Below are 16,060 nucleotides of genomic sequence, written 5' to 3' on the forward strand. Positions count from 1 at the left end.
GTCAGTTTCAGCAGTGGCTGAATCAGGATGCCTGGGGCAGAGCAGCTGGGGTGCTGCTGGGTTGCTCCAGTAGCGCCGAGGAGCTGCGCTACTGGAGCAACCCAGCAGCACCCCAGCTGCTCTGCCCCAAGCGTCCCTAAGTCAGCCGCTGCTGAAACTGACCAGCGGCTGACTACAGGAAGCCCGAGGCAGAGTTGCTCTGCCCCGGGCTTCCTGGAATCAGCCGCTGATCAGTTTCAGCAGCAGCTGACTTGGGGACGCCTGGGTTTCTTAAGTTGAATCTGTATGTAAGTCAGAACTGGCGTCCAGATTCAGCCGCGGTTGAAACTGATCAGTTTCAGCAGCGGCTGACGCCAGTTCCGACTTACATACAGATTCAACTTAAGAACAAACCTACAGTCCCTATCTTGTACGTAACCTGGGGACTGCCTGTATCAGACTTTGTCTGGTGCTTGGCTGAATGAGCAGTACGGGGTACTGTTGCTTTCTCTCCTACATGTTGAGTTGTAAAAAGGGATGTAAAAAAATGCTTACATACAAGATCAACATTCAGGACGAAATCCTGGACCTAGTGAAGACAATGGCAGTTTTCTACTGAAGCCTTTCAGTGGATCAGGATTTCACCGTAAATCTCTCCCCAATATATGAATACAAAAATTACAGGACACATAGCTAATGCACAAACTGAGACGTTATCATAGCTGCTATAAATCACTAAGTAGTCTTCACTTTTGAGTATTGATAATCGGAATACCGCCAGTGTACCACATTCAAATTGGAAGTGGTTTAAATGGTCCCATAAGTAAGATTGGAAGCCTTCATGAATATAGTGAATCATATAAATGCCACTTGCAGCTAAAAGGAATTAGAGGAGGGATGAGCAACCGGAGAATAGGAAGTGGGCCTCATAAATGGCTCCTCCTTCACCTCAGTGGGCTGCAGCAGTCTGTGACCCATTAGGGTTCCGCTTGCGGCCCTGCAGTCCCCTCTTTCTATCTTCCCCCCCACATGCGCCTCTTGTGCACTAGAGCATCAGAGCTCCATACTTTCTACGCCTTCCCCTCCCTCCCAGAGCCTGAACAGCAGTAAACAGCTGATTTGTGGCATTCCAGCTCTGGGAGGGAGGGGGAGGTACAGGGACAGAGCACAAATTAGTGGATTCACGCTCTCCAAAAGTATGGGGGGGGGAGAAGTAGGAAGTGCAGAGCTCTGGTTCTCCTGTGCTTGAGAGACATGTGGGTGAGGAGGGTAGATGGCTGCAGGTGGCACCCCAGTGGGCCACATGTAGCCTGCAGGTTGCTCACTAATGAATTAAGGTATTTGCTATTTACAGTAGACTTCCGATAATCTGGAACCTAGGGGACCTAGGTGGTGCCGGATTATCAAATATGCCGGACTATCAGGAGGTACTATAAACTGGTTATATATATATATACTGTATACATTATATACTGTATATAAAGTGTTCTTAACCCTTTTTATTGTACATACTGTATACAGTATACTGTAATGTTTTCGGTTTTTTAAAGCCTTTTTTACCCTTTTTGCTCTGTTCAGCTGCCGCCGCTGTTACCTTGTAACTCATTTTTGCCGAAGTTCACTCACTAGGCTCTTGCCATTTTGATGCCGGACTATCAGGAGTGCCGGACTATTGGATGCCCGACTATTGGAGTTTTTCTGTATTTGGTGTTATAGTTTCACAGATTTTAAAAAAAGTCCTTTCCCCCTTTTTTTCTTGAAACTCCTTAAAGTCTAATACAATATTTGCAAGTATTTTACAAGTGTCATTCTTTTTATTTAATTAAACATTGTAGTTTTGTTTCTTAAATGTTTTTAGCAGTTACTCAAGGGAATTTTATGACCAGTATGCTCAGAGTCAGGAAAAATCTGTGGTCAATAAAATGCAGCAAAAATATTGGAAAACAAAACAAACCCTTATTAAAGTCACAGGAAAGAAGGAAGATGAACATGTTGTGGCTTCAGACGCAGACCTAGATGCAAAACTAGAGGTACGTAATGAATTTACAATAGACATTAATGATGGAAATCTCTTTGGAAATCTGATGATGTGATTGTCTGTGTGTTTGTATCTACATATGCATATGTGTCATAGTTTATATTTATGTGTATAATCTCATGTGCGGGGTGTGCTTGGGGCAGGGGTGAGAATACTGCACTCTTAGATATCCATTACAGTTAACTATATATTTAAAAAAAATACCAGCCAACCTTACCACAGCTGTATTTTGCTTACTAGTTAACCTTCTAACAAAACAGCACAATACTGGAAAAGTGTTCAAATGTTCCTGCTGAATTAACAGACTATTAAAAGAAAACTTTTTTGGGGACACACAAAATGTTGTTGTTATTGTGGTTTTAAAAGTACTCAGTAATGGAATGGTGAAAATAAACATAATTTTTTACCCACTCTCAAAATATTGGGGTGAAATTCTGGTATCACTGAAGTAATTGGAGGGTTTTTTTTATTGGTTCAGTGAGGCTTGGTTTTATCCTAGGTTTCTTAAACTTGGAAAATTATTTTATACCTATTTGTTTTTCCTGTAATTTTAATTTGGAGGGTTTTTTTTATTCAAATGGTTGTGTAGTGCTGATGCCACAGAATATCTTAGATAGAATGATCATTGTTGAATGCTAGTTGAAAATTGCTATGTAAATAAGATATTTACTGGCTTTTATAATTAATTTTTCCCTCTAAAACTATACTTATTTTAAGATGAGACCAAATATTAGGCCCGAGAACCATGATAATGTCTTCTACTATGACATATCAGGATACAGTCAAGACTGAGTATCTGTGTCACTGCCCTCTTAACTTGGGCTGCCCTTTATAGTTATTCCTGCACCACTGTGCACGCACAGAATTCATAGCTCCTCACTACTCACTTCATGCCCCAATTGTTCCTCGGCCTGTGGGGAGAGAGGTTACTATATGGAGAACTGCTCTCTCTTCTACCCAGCCTCTGTGCATCCAGATCACCCCAGTCCTGAATCCCTACTCCACCAGGCCTCACCCCTTGCATCCGGAGGCCTCCTGCACTCCGATGTCCCCACTACACCTCATACTCTTTGACTCCCCCTCCTGAACTCCACCTTTGCTGCATCTATACCCCTACTCCTGTACCCAGACTACCTTTGGTAGTCCCCCCTGCACTTAATCTCTAGCCTCACTGTGCCCTAACCAGCTGCACCCAGTCCCCCACCCTACCAAGCCCCACTCCTCCAGGACCTGGACCCTCTCAACTGAGCCCTAAATCCCCATCCTGTGGAGCCCCTACTGTCTTCACCAGGATACCCCCCACAAAGTCCCATTGCCCCTGCATCAGCCACCCTCCAGTGAGCCCCTGGACATTCAGATCCTTCCACACCCAGATCTCTGCTTAAGCCACTCATACCCACATTGCCTCACACAGAACCCTTTTACCTGACTCCTCTCCCCACTAAGCTATTTTGATCCTGCCAGGTTGAGCCTGCCTATGTAAATCTAGTGCGCCCGGCACAGAGCGGAAAGGTGCTACGGTGTTTCTAGGGCAGGACTGGCCCTTGTGCTGTGTTAGGGCTGGGTAAGGCCACACTGCTGAGTTGCTGAGTCTGTGCCCGGAGGAGATCAGGGCAGCAGGGTGATGGCCCACCTCCACACAGCCAGTGACTGGTGCTCCCCACTGCCATGCTGGAGCCGCCACATTTACTTATTGACACACACAATTTGCAGACTTATTTTTTTGGGCTCAGAATTCTAGCTCCACGTTTGCTGCTGTATCCTCCAGCCTGGACTGCTCACCAGCACCATCCAGCATGCACATCCCTGCCAGCTATTTCCTCTTGTTTGTGCTGCAGCCAGCCAATTGCACCTTGGCACCTACCTGCACGTCCCTTTGCTGCTGACTGGGAGAGTCTCGCTGCTCTGTCCGCAGCAGGGAGTTGCTTCTGTCGCTGAGGGTACATCTACACTAGCTCGTTAGTTTGAGCTAGGTAGGGTAATGAGGGCAAGCGGAGTTGCAAATGAAGCCCGGGATTTAAATATCCTAGGCTTCATCTGCATGTTCCCAGGTGCCACCATTTTTAAATCCCCCTTAGTCCGAACTCCGTGCCCGTGGCTACACGCGGCACGGAGTAGGTAGTTCGAATTAAAGCTCCTAATTCGAACTACCATTACTCTTCATTCCACAAGGAGTACCGGTAGTTCGAATTAGGAGCTTTAATTCGAACTACCTACTCCATGCCGTGTGTAGCTGCGGGCATGGAGTTCAGACTAAGGGGGATTTAAAAATGGCGGCGCCCGGGAACATGCAAATGAAGCCCAGGATATTTAAATCCTGGGCTTCATTTGCAAGTCCGCTTGCCCTCATTACCCTACCTAGCTCGAACTAACGAGCTAGTGTAGACATACCCTGAGGGAGAAGTGCCTCTCTCCCAGCCAGGCAGCTCTGTGAACAAGTCCTGAGCCCCCGGCTGAATGGGACTCTTTAAGCAGCCACGGGGCTGTGTTGTCATGCAGCATAGAGGGAACACCGACTGCAAGCAATGCTGATTATTTGATAGACAAGCCTAGCACAAATATATACTAAGCCAGGCTGAAGTTTTGGTTAAGTTGTATGGTGAGTTGTATGCTGAGTGCCTTTTCCAGTATGTTTGTGTAGTGCCTAGCATAGTGGGACCCAGATTGCTGTTGGGTCCTGACGGTGCTATCATAATAGAAATGATAATAAAAATTCAAGCTAAGAAATATTTTTCTGATAAGTTACTACGCTGAAATAGAAACAAAACAGATCAGTTTGAACATTCTTTGTGATCAATGGCCTTGCCTATTGATTTATAAACGAAAGCCCCAGTCCTGCAAAGGGATCTGCATGGATAGATATTTTTTATCCATGAGAGAGAGTCCCACTGCAGTCTGTAAGTTTCCAACACTCACATATCCCTTTTCAAGACTGTATCCTTATATTGGAAAAACTAGTAGGCATTGTGTTATCTCCTATACTCCAGTTCAGATGTTCTGTGTCTGCCTCTCTTTACTTTTTTCTTCCAAACTAGAGTTTTATACAACTTCATGGCTAGTGCATAGATTTTAAAAAGTCAGTCAAGTAGCATAAGAAATAAACATTTCCTTTGAGAGCTGTCACTTTGTTTTGTTATGTTTTTTTCTTATGTTTCCTTTCTCTGTTTTTGATATGTTTAATTTGAACCTGAGAAAAGGCAATTAAAGAAAAATCTTGTATTCAAGCAAAAGAAGGTTTTAGAAACAACACGTATAAAAGGAAATAATGATTTAAAAAAATTTTTTTTTACAAGTGATGCAGGTTTATTTTAGAACAAATACTTTTTTCTTTCAAATATTTCTTGCTTATCTTTTATAATTACCTTGTTTTATATTTAATTTCAGCTGTTCCACTCGATTCAGAGAACATGTATGGAGTTGCTTAAAGCAATCGAACTCTATCAAAAAAGAATTTGTTGTAAGTATAACTAACTACAGCAATTAAGCTGGGAGGTGGGTCTGCAATATGGAAGTAACTAATGCGTGAAAGTGAAGATGATCGTGGGATACAGGCTACTGGCTTCATCCTGGTTATATTTGAAGCTAACTTTCCATAATAAAGCCAGTTTTTAAATTTGGCCAAAGTTTCTTCAAATCTCCTGAGATTGTAGATGTGGATACTAGGCTAATATAGATGGGAGTACATGCAGGAGAGATAGGGCTTGACTTTTGAATACTTTCCTAACTCAGAGGTGGGTAACCTTTTTGGGGTAAGGGGCCTCTGACCCATAGAAAAATCTCTGCATAAAAGTGAGAAACGAAAATAAAAACTGCTTTACTGATGTGGCTTCCAACTGAGAAGCAGAAAGACACTCTCTACATTCCCCTTGCACACCAGAGCCTAGGAGGAGCCAGGCTAGTAGATTTTGTGGGGGCCCCCCCAGGCTCTGGGGTTCTGTTTGGGGAGGCTGCCGGGAAGCAGATTTGAAAAGGGAGGGTGCTGGAGTGGGTTGGGAGTTGTTGAGTCTGGGTGGTAGATGCAGGAGCAGGTTGGGTGGGAAGTAGGGTGCAGGAGCGGAGTAGGGGTGGGGGTTTGGGTGGAAGGTTGGGTGCAGGAGCAGAGGGGAGTGCAAGAGTGGTCTGGGGATGGGCAGTATGGGGGGGAGGGATGCAGGAGTGAAGTGGGGATCAGGGTTTGGGTGGGAACGGGTGCAGGAGCGGGGGGGGGTCTGAGCAGGAGGAGGGTGCAGGAGCAGACTTGGGGCAGAGTTCTGTGGATGGATGTGATTTTAATGTGCATCAAGGATAATGGAAGTCTTAACACAACACAGCCATGACACTGAATTGATAGTCAAACTGGCCCTGACATGTGGACAGCCATGACGAGTGGCAGATTAGAAAACCACATGTGGAAAAGGGTAGGTTATGCTGTGGAGCAGAAAATGAGCTGATGGATGACTAGTCAAGGAAAGATCCTCACTGGTTGGGGTGGCTGGATCTAATCTATAGAGTGTTGTAGGTATTTCCCCCTCCTCCCCACCTCTGCCTACCCCTCAAGAAAAGGTCTCAAGATTTAGAGGGAAAGTAAGGTTACACAACAATTAAATATATCGAATTAGTGTTCCATGGTAGTAATCATGACTGAAGTGAAGTCTTTTGTGTGAAGATTATATAGGGAGGAACACACTTGATTAGAATGCAGCGTGGGTGTACAGTGAATTTGGCTAACAAGTGGCCCTTGCTCACATTTAGAAATGTAACTTGTTTAACATTTCAATTACAGTAATGGCTCTGTCCCTCTCCCTTCACGTGTCATTTGTTTTACATCAAGTCTGCATAACCTGACATGTGGATGGCCAAGAGGCTGGCAGACAGGGAGAGTTCTAATCTGGGGGAGCAGGAAAAAGTGCTTGCTGCAGGGGACAGCTGATCTGGAAGAGGTCCATGAGGTGAGAGTGGCTGTGACCTTCCAGCATCACAGAGATCTGGTTTAAGGCCACTACTAAATGCAGTTTACTTACTTCCCCTCCAGAAGTATCTAGCTTTCTGCCATGTGACACTCCCTCTTCCAAAGCCCCAGAAAATAAAACAGGAGAGACTTTCAAACTATGCAGCTTTTGAAACACCACACAGTGAGCGGACCATTCAATTGACTTAAAAAGAAAATCACACATTTAGCCTGAAAAATTAAATCCCCAACTAAATAATGCAATAATAGGAAGGGGAAAGAGATTTTAAGGGACCAGCTGATGTAAATCAACATTGGCTTTAAACAAGCTATGCTATTTCAGATCAACTGAGGATCTGGCTTCAAGAGCTTAAAAAAAACTATCAAGGGAAATAATATTGTCATGACACAGTAGGTTCCTTCATATGATCTCACAAAGGTGTATCTTTATTCAAACAAAAACTAGCACATTCTCCTGTTTTCTTTCAGCCCAGAGATCATTTTGCAGTTCTTATTACACTACACCAAACTCACTGACAGATGTGTTCAAGTGAATCGGCTCTTTTGTTTCATAAAGGCAGGCACTGCACAAAGGTTAATTAGAAAAAGCTTTATTTTTTTCTGTGCTACTTGGATCAGAAGTGACTTGTTAGTCTATTTGTGCTGTTGACATTTTTAAACAGTTAAAACCTGTTAGATTGCACATATATGACTGCTCGTTCCCTTTTCATTAGTTTTGTCTCAGGAAGAAAATGAACTGGGGAAATTTCTTCGATCACAAGGTTCTCAGGATAAAACCAGGGCAGGAAAAATGATGCAGGCCACAGGAAAGGCTCTCTGCTTTTCTTCTCAGCAAAGGTATGTCCTCTTAATCCTGTAATGGAAGCATTACTCCATGTCTTCATTCCTGGTGGACCAAATTCTGTGCTCTGACTTTTTTCACCATCTTCAATGACTGGCTTGCCTTACTCCATTTTGAGCTGAACAGTGTGGCTGCCTGCCTCAGAATGAGGCATCACATGCTGAACACTGGGAGCTTGATATTTTCATTCTAGGTTGGAATCTGGCCCTGAGCACAACTAGTAATAGCTGTAGGTGGGATCTTCAAAAGTGTGTAAGTCTCTTAGGAGCACAAATCTCACTGACAGTGCCCCTAAGTAACCTGGATGTTTTTGAAAATCCCCCTCTGTGGCTAATTATGTGACATTATGCAAATACTTGCATGTGTCAAACTAGGTCCTTTTAGAATGCTGGTAATGTACACTAACCCACCACCAAACCCCCAGAGACCCATAAGTAATACTGTATCATAAGAAAACTTGTTTATGTTTATAAATATTTAGAGCCAGAATAACATTTTGATTTTTTTAGCTAAATATGTCCTTCCTTTGCCCAATCTGCCAGTTCTCCCCTCCATCTCGGTGATCCACCCTCTTCATAACAACTCGTTACTGTACTTTATTGTGTCAGCAGCCTCTGGCCATCTCAGTAATGGAAGATCAGCCAGAGGTAGCAGCTCCTTGGCTATGCCAGCCCTATTATAACTAGACATTCCCCTGTGCCAGGGAAATCCCCAAGGAGCTACTTAAATTATCTTTAAAATCTGCTTTACACCACTAATAGGCTGTTAAGTGTGTCTCAGTGAGACTGCTGCTGGAGGGGGAAGGCAACAGCTGGCAGTAGAAAGGGCAAGTTCCTACTGGGCAGGACTTTTTGAGAGTCTGTTAAGAGGAGAATGTGGGAAAGGGTGGGAGAGCTGATGTACCTAACTGTCTCTCCATAATTCTGGGTCTAAAGAGTGTGGTAGAAAATGCCTTAACATTTCATAAAAATAAATAATAAATAATTCTAATTCCTTTGAAAACTCAGATTAATTACCTGCTCATAACAAGATGATATTCTGACCCCTCCCATTAACCTAATATGCAGTTTAACAATACAGTCCTCATATATCTGTGATATGTAGCTAGTGACAAGTGCTTTTCCACAGTCTTTGTGACTATTAAATGGAACTTCCATTTGATAATTTCACTTGTGCAAATATTTAAATTGACATACATACACGGATACATTTTGCAGTTAATCAAAAATATACTGAGAGAGGTTTCTTTGTCACTGCTTTTAGAAGCTAAACATAATTGTGAAAATCATGATGCTTATGAAGAAAGCGTATACAACGTGAACGTAAAGAAATCCTCTTCACTTATGAACTTAAATGTGTCTTTGGATCATCTCACATGTTGTGGTAGTCATTTCAGTGAATTTCTTTTAGACTGACATGTCCAGTCCACACTTTTTAGAAATGTCTCCAGGTTGTCTCTGTTTGTCTGCTATTAAAGATAACAGTTATTCTTTTTTGTGGATCAATTTAATATATACACACACACTGTTTTTTTTAAAAGGTTGGCGTTACGTACTCCTTTGTGCAGACTATACCAAGAAGTGGAGACTTTCAGATATAGGGCCATTTCGGATACGTGGCTGACAGTTAACCGAATGGAACAGTATCGGACTGAATACAGAGGAGCACTACTGTGGATGAAAGATGTCTCTCAAGAGCTGGATCCAGATCTTTACAAGCAGATGGAGAAGTTTAGGAAGGTATGATGTTTCCTGTGGTTTGCTGGATGGGAGGTATGATAAATGGTACTTAAGCATGATTTTAACTTCTGTGAGGAAGACATTTAACAGCACTGAGGATGGAATCAGTCATAACTGATCTTTTTCATGTGGCAGAACACTCATTTAGTTTGATACGGAATATTATATCTTTCATAGTTTTGAGAAGCTGAGGGGGAAAGAAAGTGGCAAGATATCATAATTCCTAAATACCTGGTTCTAATTAGAATATTTTTATTGGGGTATTTTATACAATATATATTTTTAAATGCTTAACTGAGGGCAACACCTCAAAATGATTAGCAAAAGGAGATGTATATGAACTCAACCTGGGTGGAATAGATTGATGATGCTACTAGAAAGTGTGAAAATTCTGTATAGAGTAACAAAAATGCCCTAATACCTGTTGCTGAGTTGCACTGTAAAGGCCAAGATTTTCAAAAGTAACTAGTGATTTCTTTAGGCATCTCATTTTTTTAGCACTTGATTTGGGAAACCTTAGACCACATTTTGTCCAGATAGTTCTTCAGTCTGTGTAGGAACACCACTCTTCTGAATGATGTTAGCCAGGCCAACAAAAGCACTCTTCTGTTGGTATAGCCGCATGTAGATGAGTTTTTTTGATGGCAAAGCTATGTCAGTCAGGGATGGCTTTTTTTTCCCCTCTTTCACAATGCTGACCAATATAGCTATGCCAATATAAGTTTTACGTGTAGAACCTACTGATTTCCTTTGGGTCAATTCATTCATAGGAGGCCTTTACAGTCATAGCTATGGGACAAGTGGCTGTTCTCCTTACGGAATGTAGGACTAGTCATATGCTTGCTCTTATGAATCTGGCTTCGAGTGAGTGGGTGGCAGAATCCTGGATTGCAGGCTCGGGGTCAGCAACATGTCTCTACACAAACACAAGTGTCCATAGTTAAAATGTGGCTCCCTGCACATGGCTCCCCTCCTTGCTGTTGCTGATGGAGGTGCAGCCAGATGACTTTGCATGCTGCCTCCATTCCCCCTCCTGAAGCTTTGATTGTGTGCCTCCCAGAGCTGCAGGAGCAGCCCCTGCAGTCAGGGGCTGCATGGCTACACAACAGCCTGGCCATGCCTCTGCAAGCAAGAGCAGGTATGGGGAGCTGCTTATGGGAAGCCACCTGAGGTGAGCCCCCTGCAACCATGCCTGCAGAGGGAAGAGAGGCAAAGGGGCCAATTGTTCAGGAGCCTGGGCAACTGAAGAAGGCCCAGGAACTCCAGGCCCTTTTAAATCACCTAGGTAGGCTGCAGGGACTTTAGATATGTACCCTGTAGCTACCCAAGAACAGCAAGAACAGGGGCAGTTGCTTTGCCTGCTCGTTGTGCTGAGCTGAAGAGCCTGGCTGACAGGGCTGGCCTTATCATGAGGCAAACTGAGGCAGATGCCTCAGGTGCCAGACTGTGGCAGGGGGAATGCCACTAGGACCCAGAGAATTGAGAACTTTTGAAGTTTTGGCCCAAGCGAGGGGGGTAAAGGGGCGTCATTTGAGCTTCCCGCCTCAGGTGCCAAAATGTTGTGGGCCAGCCCTGCTAGCTGAGGTGTGGACTGGCTGGGGCAGTGTCTGGGGTGGAGACTGACTCGTGGACCCTGCCTTTCCTAGCAGATCAGGGAATTTGAAACATAGGAAAGGGAGAGAGTCTCTTGGCTGTGCCCAGAGTCAGCCTTCCCCAACTCTCCCATTGGGTGCTGCTCTCTTCCAGACTAGCTTGGGCTCTCTCAGCAGTGAATAGAGCTGATCTCGCAGAAAGGCAGGTCTTCCCTTATGCCTGGCCAGTTCCTGTTTGCAGTAACATCCCCCTCTGCATTTAAATAGCATCAGATACACATTTCGGGCAATTCTTAGAGGTACTCAGACGGTCAATCTCCAGTTCCTGGGGAAGCTGGCTGCCAACCTTTGAAATGAGAACTGGGCTGCTCAGGTTTATCTGCATGCGAATTGCTCTGAAACAAGACAGTCAACTGTGGGCACTGCCCCTTTAGGAGCTCACGAAGGATTCATCCTCCCAATCCTGTTACAATTCCCAGTCCCCACTTTTAGGAGGCTCTGAAAGATTAGAGCAGAAGCCACTAATGTTACACTGTTGCTTCAAAACCATTCCCAGACTAGGTTACTCAGGTTTTTTCAGTATGAAAAATTATGTGTACTATTTTAAGAGTTGAATGACGGAATAACATAACATCCTGCCTGCCGGTGTCCATCACTGATTCTGGTAATTTTCTCAAATGTTCATTGTGCAACATGGTTGTGCTGACCATTGTTGCAGGCAAAGAACTACTCTCTGAATACAGGCATTTATAATGTCAACAGAAATAGCATAATACTGTAGGTCATTGGCTTGAAATCTAGAAGTTACTGTGGTACATATGTGCCCTGTAGAAAGTTGTGTAAAGGAGAACTTGCTCTCCTTGAAGTATTAAACTAACCGTCTTCATTAAGATGAAGTAAATGTTTTCATAGGCTCATACCACACCATATATTGTATTTGGTTTGGGAGGAAAGAGTTAAAACATGAATCAATCACTGATAGCAAGGAATTGGCATGTTTGGTTCATATGAACATTTGCGAATGCAAGCTCTCACAATAGGAATGGGGAGGGGAAGGATAAAATTTCCAAATCATGACAATACTCTTTTTTTTAATGCATCAGTACAGGGTATGCCTGCAAATCTCAGGGCACCTTACTTGTATTTCATTATGGCTGGTGGGAAATATTTATAATGGCATATTGTTGCAGGCAAAATAATTGGTCTGGTCCCAGCCTTAGCCAGTTGCTTAGATATCGTGTATGAGTTAATAGAAATACACTATAAAAGCAGTGTTTGGATAAAGAGCTGAAAAGTAGTATTGGTAATGGACATTCAAACCTGATTTATGCCTTTCTTGTGAAACATGTGATGTGGAAGTAATACAATATAAAAGAGAGAGTCGTTAAGATAATGAGGGTTTTGTAAGGCAAGCTAGTTAAAATCTTGTCCATGAAATTTAAGTCTTCTCAGGAAGCTGTGCTTCAGACTTGGCAAAGAGGACTTTTAAAAGTTGCTTGTCTTCAAAGCTACGTCTAGACTGCAAGCCTCTTTCGAAAAAGCCTGTTTCAAAAAAGAGCATCTAGACTACAACCACTACTTTCAAAAGAGCAAGCCGCTTTTTCAAAAGAGAGCACCCTGGCAGTCTGGATGCTCTCTTTCAAAAAAGCACAGTTTGCATTACATAGTGCCCTTTTTCGGAAGAGCACTTTCGAAAAAAGGCGTTCTTCCTTGTAAAACATGTTTTTTCCGCTGTGGAAAAACTGCTGCGTTCTTTTGATTTACTTTCGAAAGAACACGGCAGCAGTCTAGACACAGGGGAAGTTTTTTCGAAAAAAGGCCCCCCCCCCTTTTTTTTTCTTCTGAAAAAAACCTGTAGTCTAGACACTCCCCAAGTAGCTTTTCTTAGAGCTTTTAGGACAGGGGTGACCAACCAGTTAGAGACTAAGAGCAAAAATAGCTGTGGATAGAGTGCAAAGAGCCACATTATCTATCTACAGCCGCTCCCCGAGTTACAACCACTCCACTTACGACCATCTGCACTTACGACCACTTTGGTCGTAAATGCGGAGCCGAGTTACAAACGGCGATCTGCGCTTACGAACAGCGCGGTCACCATATAACTCTATGGGATCCGAGTTACGAACACTTCGAGTTACAGACCAAGAGTTGGTCTGTAACTTGTTCTTAATTCGGGGAGCGGCTCTATCTATCTATCTATCTATCTATCTATCTATCTATCTATCTATCTATCTATCTATCTATCTATCTATCTATCTATCTATCTATCTATCTATCTATCTATCTATCTAATCACAAAATGTAGTGATAAAAATAACAATAAAAAAGTCTCTAGTCACTTAAATTTACGGCTAGTCCATAGATCTTCAGAGAACTTGACAATGAGCAAACATGGAAAAAAAACCTTTGAAAATATAGTAATATTCTCACACTAAAAATAAGCACCACCACCATGTATTTTAAGTTTAACACTACTGCCCTATTATGTCCTGTGAGTTTTTTTTTTTTTTTTTTTAAATTAAACTGAACTGAGAAGTAAATTAGCACAATGTGAAGTGCCTGTTTCACTCCAACTTGTTGATCTCTGTTATGGTTTCCTTATTTTTTTTACTTATAAAGATTATGGCTTTTTTATAGTTCTAAAAATTCAGGTCTGTCCTAAACTGCAAATATGAGAGATTCAAAAACAATAGGGAGAGACTCATCTCTCAGAATAATTGCTTCAGCCTAGCAAACAATAGCCTTTGAATTTTCTTTAAAGAAACACAGTGTAAACCAGGTACATGCTGATTCTTTTTTTGAAAGTAGAAATAAAAGATCCTCCAGAAAAGTGTTTATTTTCCGGAGAATCACATCTAGACTGGCGCTTTTCTCCGGCTTATCCCCAAGCTGGAAAAAAGTGGCAGCCATGTAAATGCAAATGTTGCGGGGGACATTTAAATCCTCCGCAGATTTGCAATTGCGATGTGTCTCATTAGCATCCCTTTTCCGGAAAGGGATGCCAATGTAGACATAGCCTTTGAGTTTAAGGTGCTTCAGTTCCCCCACCTGCCCCATCCCTCCACCAGAGCCAGGCACCCCCAGCCCCTCTGCTCTAACCCAATGCCCTCTCCCTCCCACAGAGCCAGGCACCACCCCTGCTGTAACTCAATGCACCCACCCCTTTCCCAGAGCCAAGCCCCCCCCAGTCCGCCACTCTAACCGATCCCCCTCCCCTCAAGCCAGGCACTCCCAACCCCTCCGCTCTAACCCAATCACTCTCCCCCAGAGCCAGGCACCTGCAGCCCCAGAGGCATAGCGAGGGTGTTATGCTCCCGGGGGCAAAATTTGCACCCCCGAACCCCTGCCAGCATGTGACAGGGTCCCAAACCTGGCGAATGGCTGAGACCACCTCTGCAAGCGGGGGGGGGAGGGGGGAAGGAGGGGCGGAGCTTGTATTGCGTCTTCCTCTGCCCCCTCCAGTTTGGGGCCAGGCTCCCGCATGCACTAACCCACTGGCGGAGGTGGAGGAGGGTGAGGCTGGAGGCGGGGAGGAGGTTCCAGCTGGCGGCGGCAGGTGGAGGAGGAACAGGCAAGCTGAGGGATGACAGGGGGAACCGAGGGGGGACTAAATTGGCACCCTCCTAGCATGGTACCTAGGGGCAACTGCCCCTCGCTCTCTCCTCACTACACTACTGCCCAGCGCCCACCTCCACTGTAACCCAATGCCTGGGTCTCACCAGAGTCACCGCCACCACCATACGCTTCTCTCTTCAAGTGCTGGGGTGTGTACGCAGAGTGGCCGTGAATAGTCTGGGTGCTCAGCTCTGAACTAGCAAGAGCCGCATTTCTTAGAGCAAAGAGCTGTGGGTTGTCCACCCCTGTTTTAGGAGTTTTTCATCCTGTTTACAGCACCACTCCTGGGAACCAAGTATTTTGAAACATGTATAATTCTGTAACCAGTTTGATTTAACTGTATATCAAAGTTCTGTAGCTTTGCTGCAGAGGAAAAGGTGAAAGAATTTACTAGGAGGAAATCTCTAATTTCTCCTCATTCCTCCCATCCCCAGCTATTATATGACATTCAACTTTTCAGACCACATTGGAATGCCAAGTACAAAAAGCTCTACATAGTATAGCTAGCAAAATAAACTTATTGGATAATGATACGGCCAATCTCTATAGTTCCTCTCCACACTGAACAATTGCTGCATCAGACTGCTCATGTATTCAAAGGTTGTTAATTTTGTATCAGAGAACTATATTGTTGTGTTCTCTAATATTGGAGAAAATGTGGACTGCTTTATGCCTAACGATTTTTGTAGATGGATTTTATCAAATAAGTTATGATGGTGCTCAGAACAGTTCAGCTACTGTAGTTCTCAACAGTAGAAGGTGCAGAGTTGTTTTTATTCTCCTCTTGCTTGCAAATCTAAATTGAGCCATAATGTGGCAGTGTTCTACTGGATTTTTTTAGAAGGGATTTGTATAATTACAACTGAGAATTCATGTGGTGATTTTGTATTCAGTAAAAGACCGTATGGACTTTGGAAGAACAAAATCTTTAAATATGAAGTGCCAACTTGGAGGAAAAATAAAGCGTATCATTTGTGTGCTGCATATTCAGTAATGCAAGTAGTGAGATTGAGATCAAATCCTTAGAGGGTTATTTTAATTTTTTTTTAAAAATGTGCTATTCAGGCTCTGAAAAACGACAATATTTATTTTAACAGTAATCTTTTATTAACTTTTAGTAGTTAACTAGGGGGCTGCGCCTGATGCTCGCTGCTCTTGCCAACCCTCCTGTTGCGGGCGGTAGGCAACCCTGGCTCTCCCCCCGGCCACTGGGGAGCGCCGGGCTGTGGCTGCGCCAGCCAGGGTGCCTCTCCCCCTGCCAGCCCTATACTTTCTCTCCCTCCCCACCCCCCACCATGCTGGTCCTGC

General features: G+C 43.7%; 1 protein-coding gene across 7 annotated transcripts in view; it reads left to right on the forward strand.

Moving 5' to 3' along the window:
• The window catches only part of ICA1 (islet cell autoantigen 1), a 125,953-nt gene that overhangs the window by 24,175 nt on the left and 85,718 nt on the right, over positions 1-16,060 (forward strand). For 5 of the 7 annotated variants that reach the window (XM_075922317.2, XM_006114513.5, XM_075922319.2 and 2 more), the window contains 4 exons: positions 1,838-2,009; positions 5,402-5,474; positions 7,679-7,802; positions 9,347-9,545. In XM_075922317.2, coding sequence (XP_075778432.2) covers positions 1,838-2,009; positions 5,402-5,474; positions 7,679-7,802; positions 9,347-9,545 — 568 coding nt within the window. Of the gene's footprint in view, positions 1-1,814; positions 2,010-5,401; positions 5,475-7,678; positions 7,803-9,346; positions 9,546-16,060 lie in introns of all 7 variants that reach the window. The other 2 variants (XM_006114511.5, XM_006114514.5) reach the window with 2 other exon arrangements.

This window comes from Pelodiscus sinensis, chromosome 2 (genome assembly GCF_052426305.1).
Source record: "Pelodiscus sinensis isolate ZL-2025 chromosome 2, ASM5242630v1, whole genome shotgun sequence".
NCBI classification, from domain to species: domain Eukaryota; kingdom Metazoa; phylum Chordata; order Testudines; family Trionychidae; genus Pelodiscus; species Pelodiscus sinensis.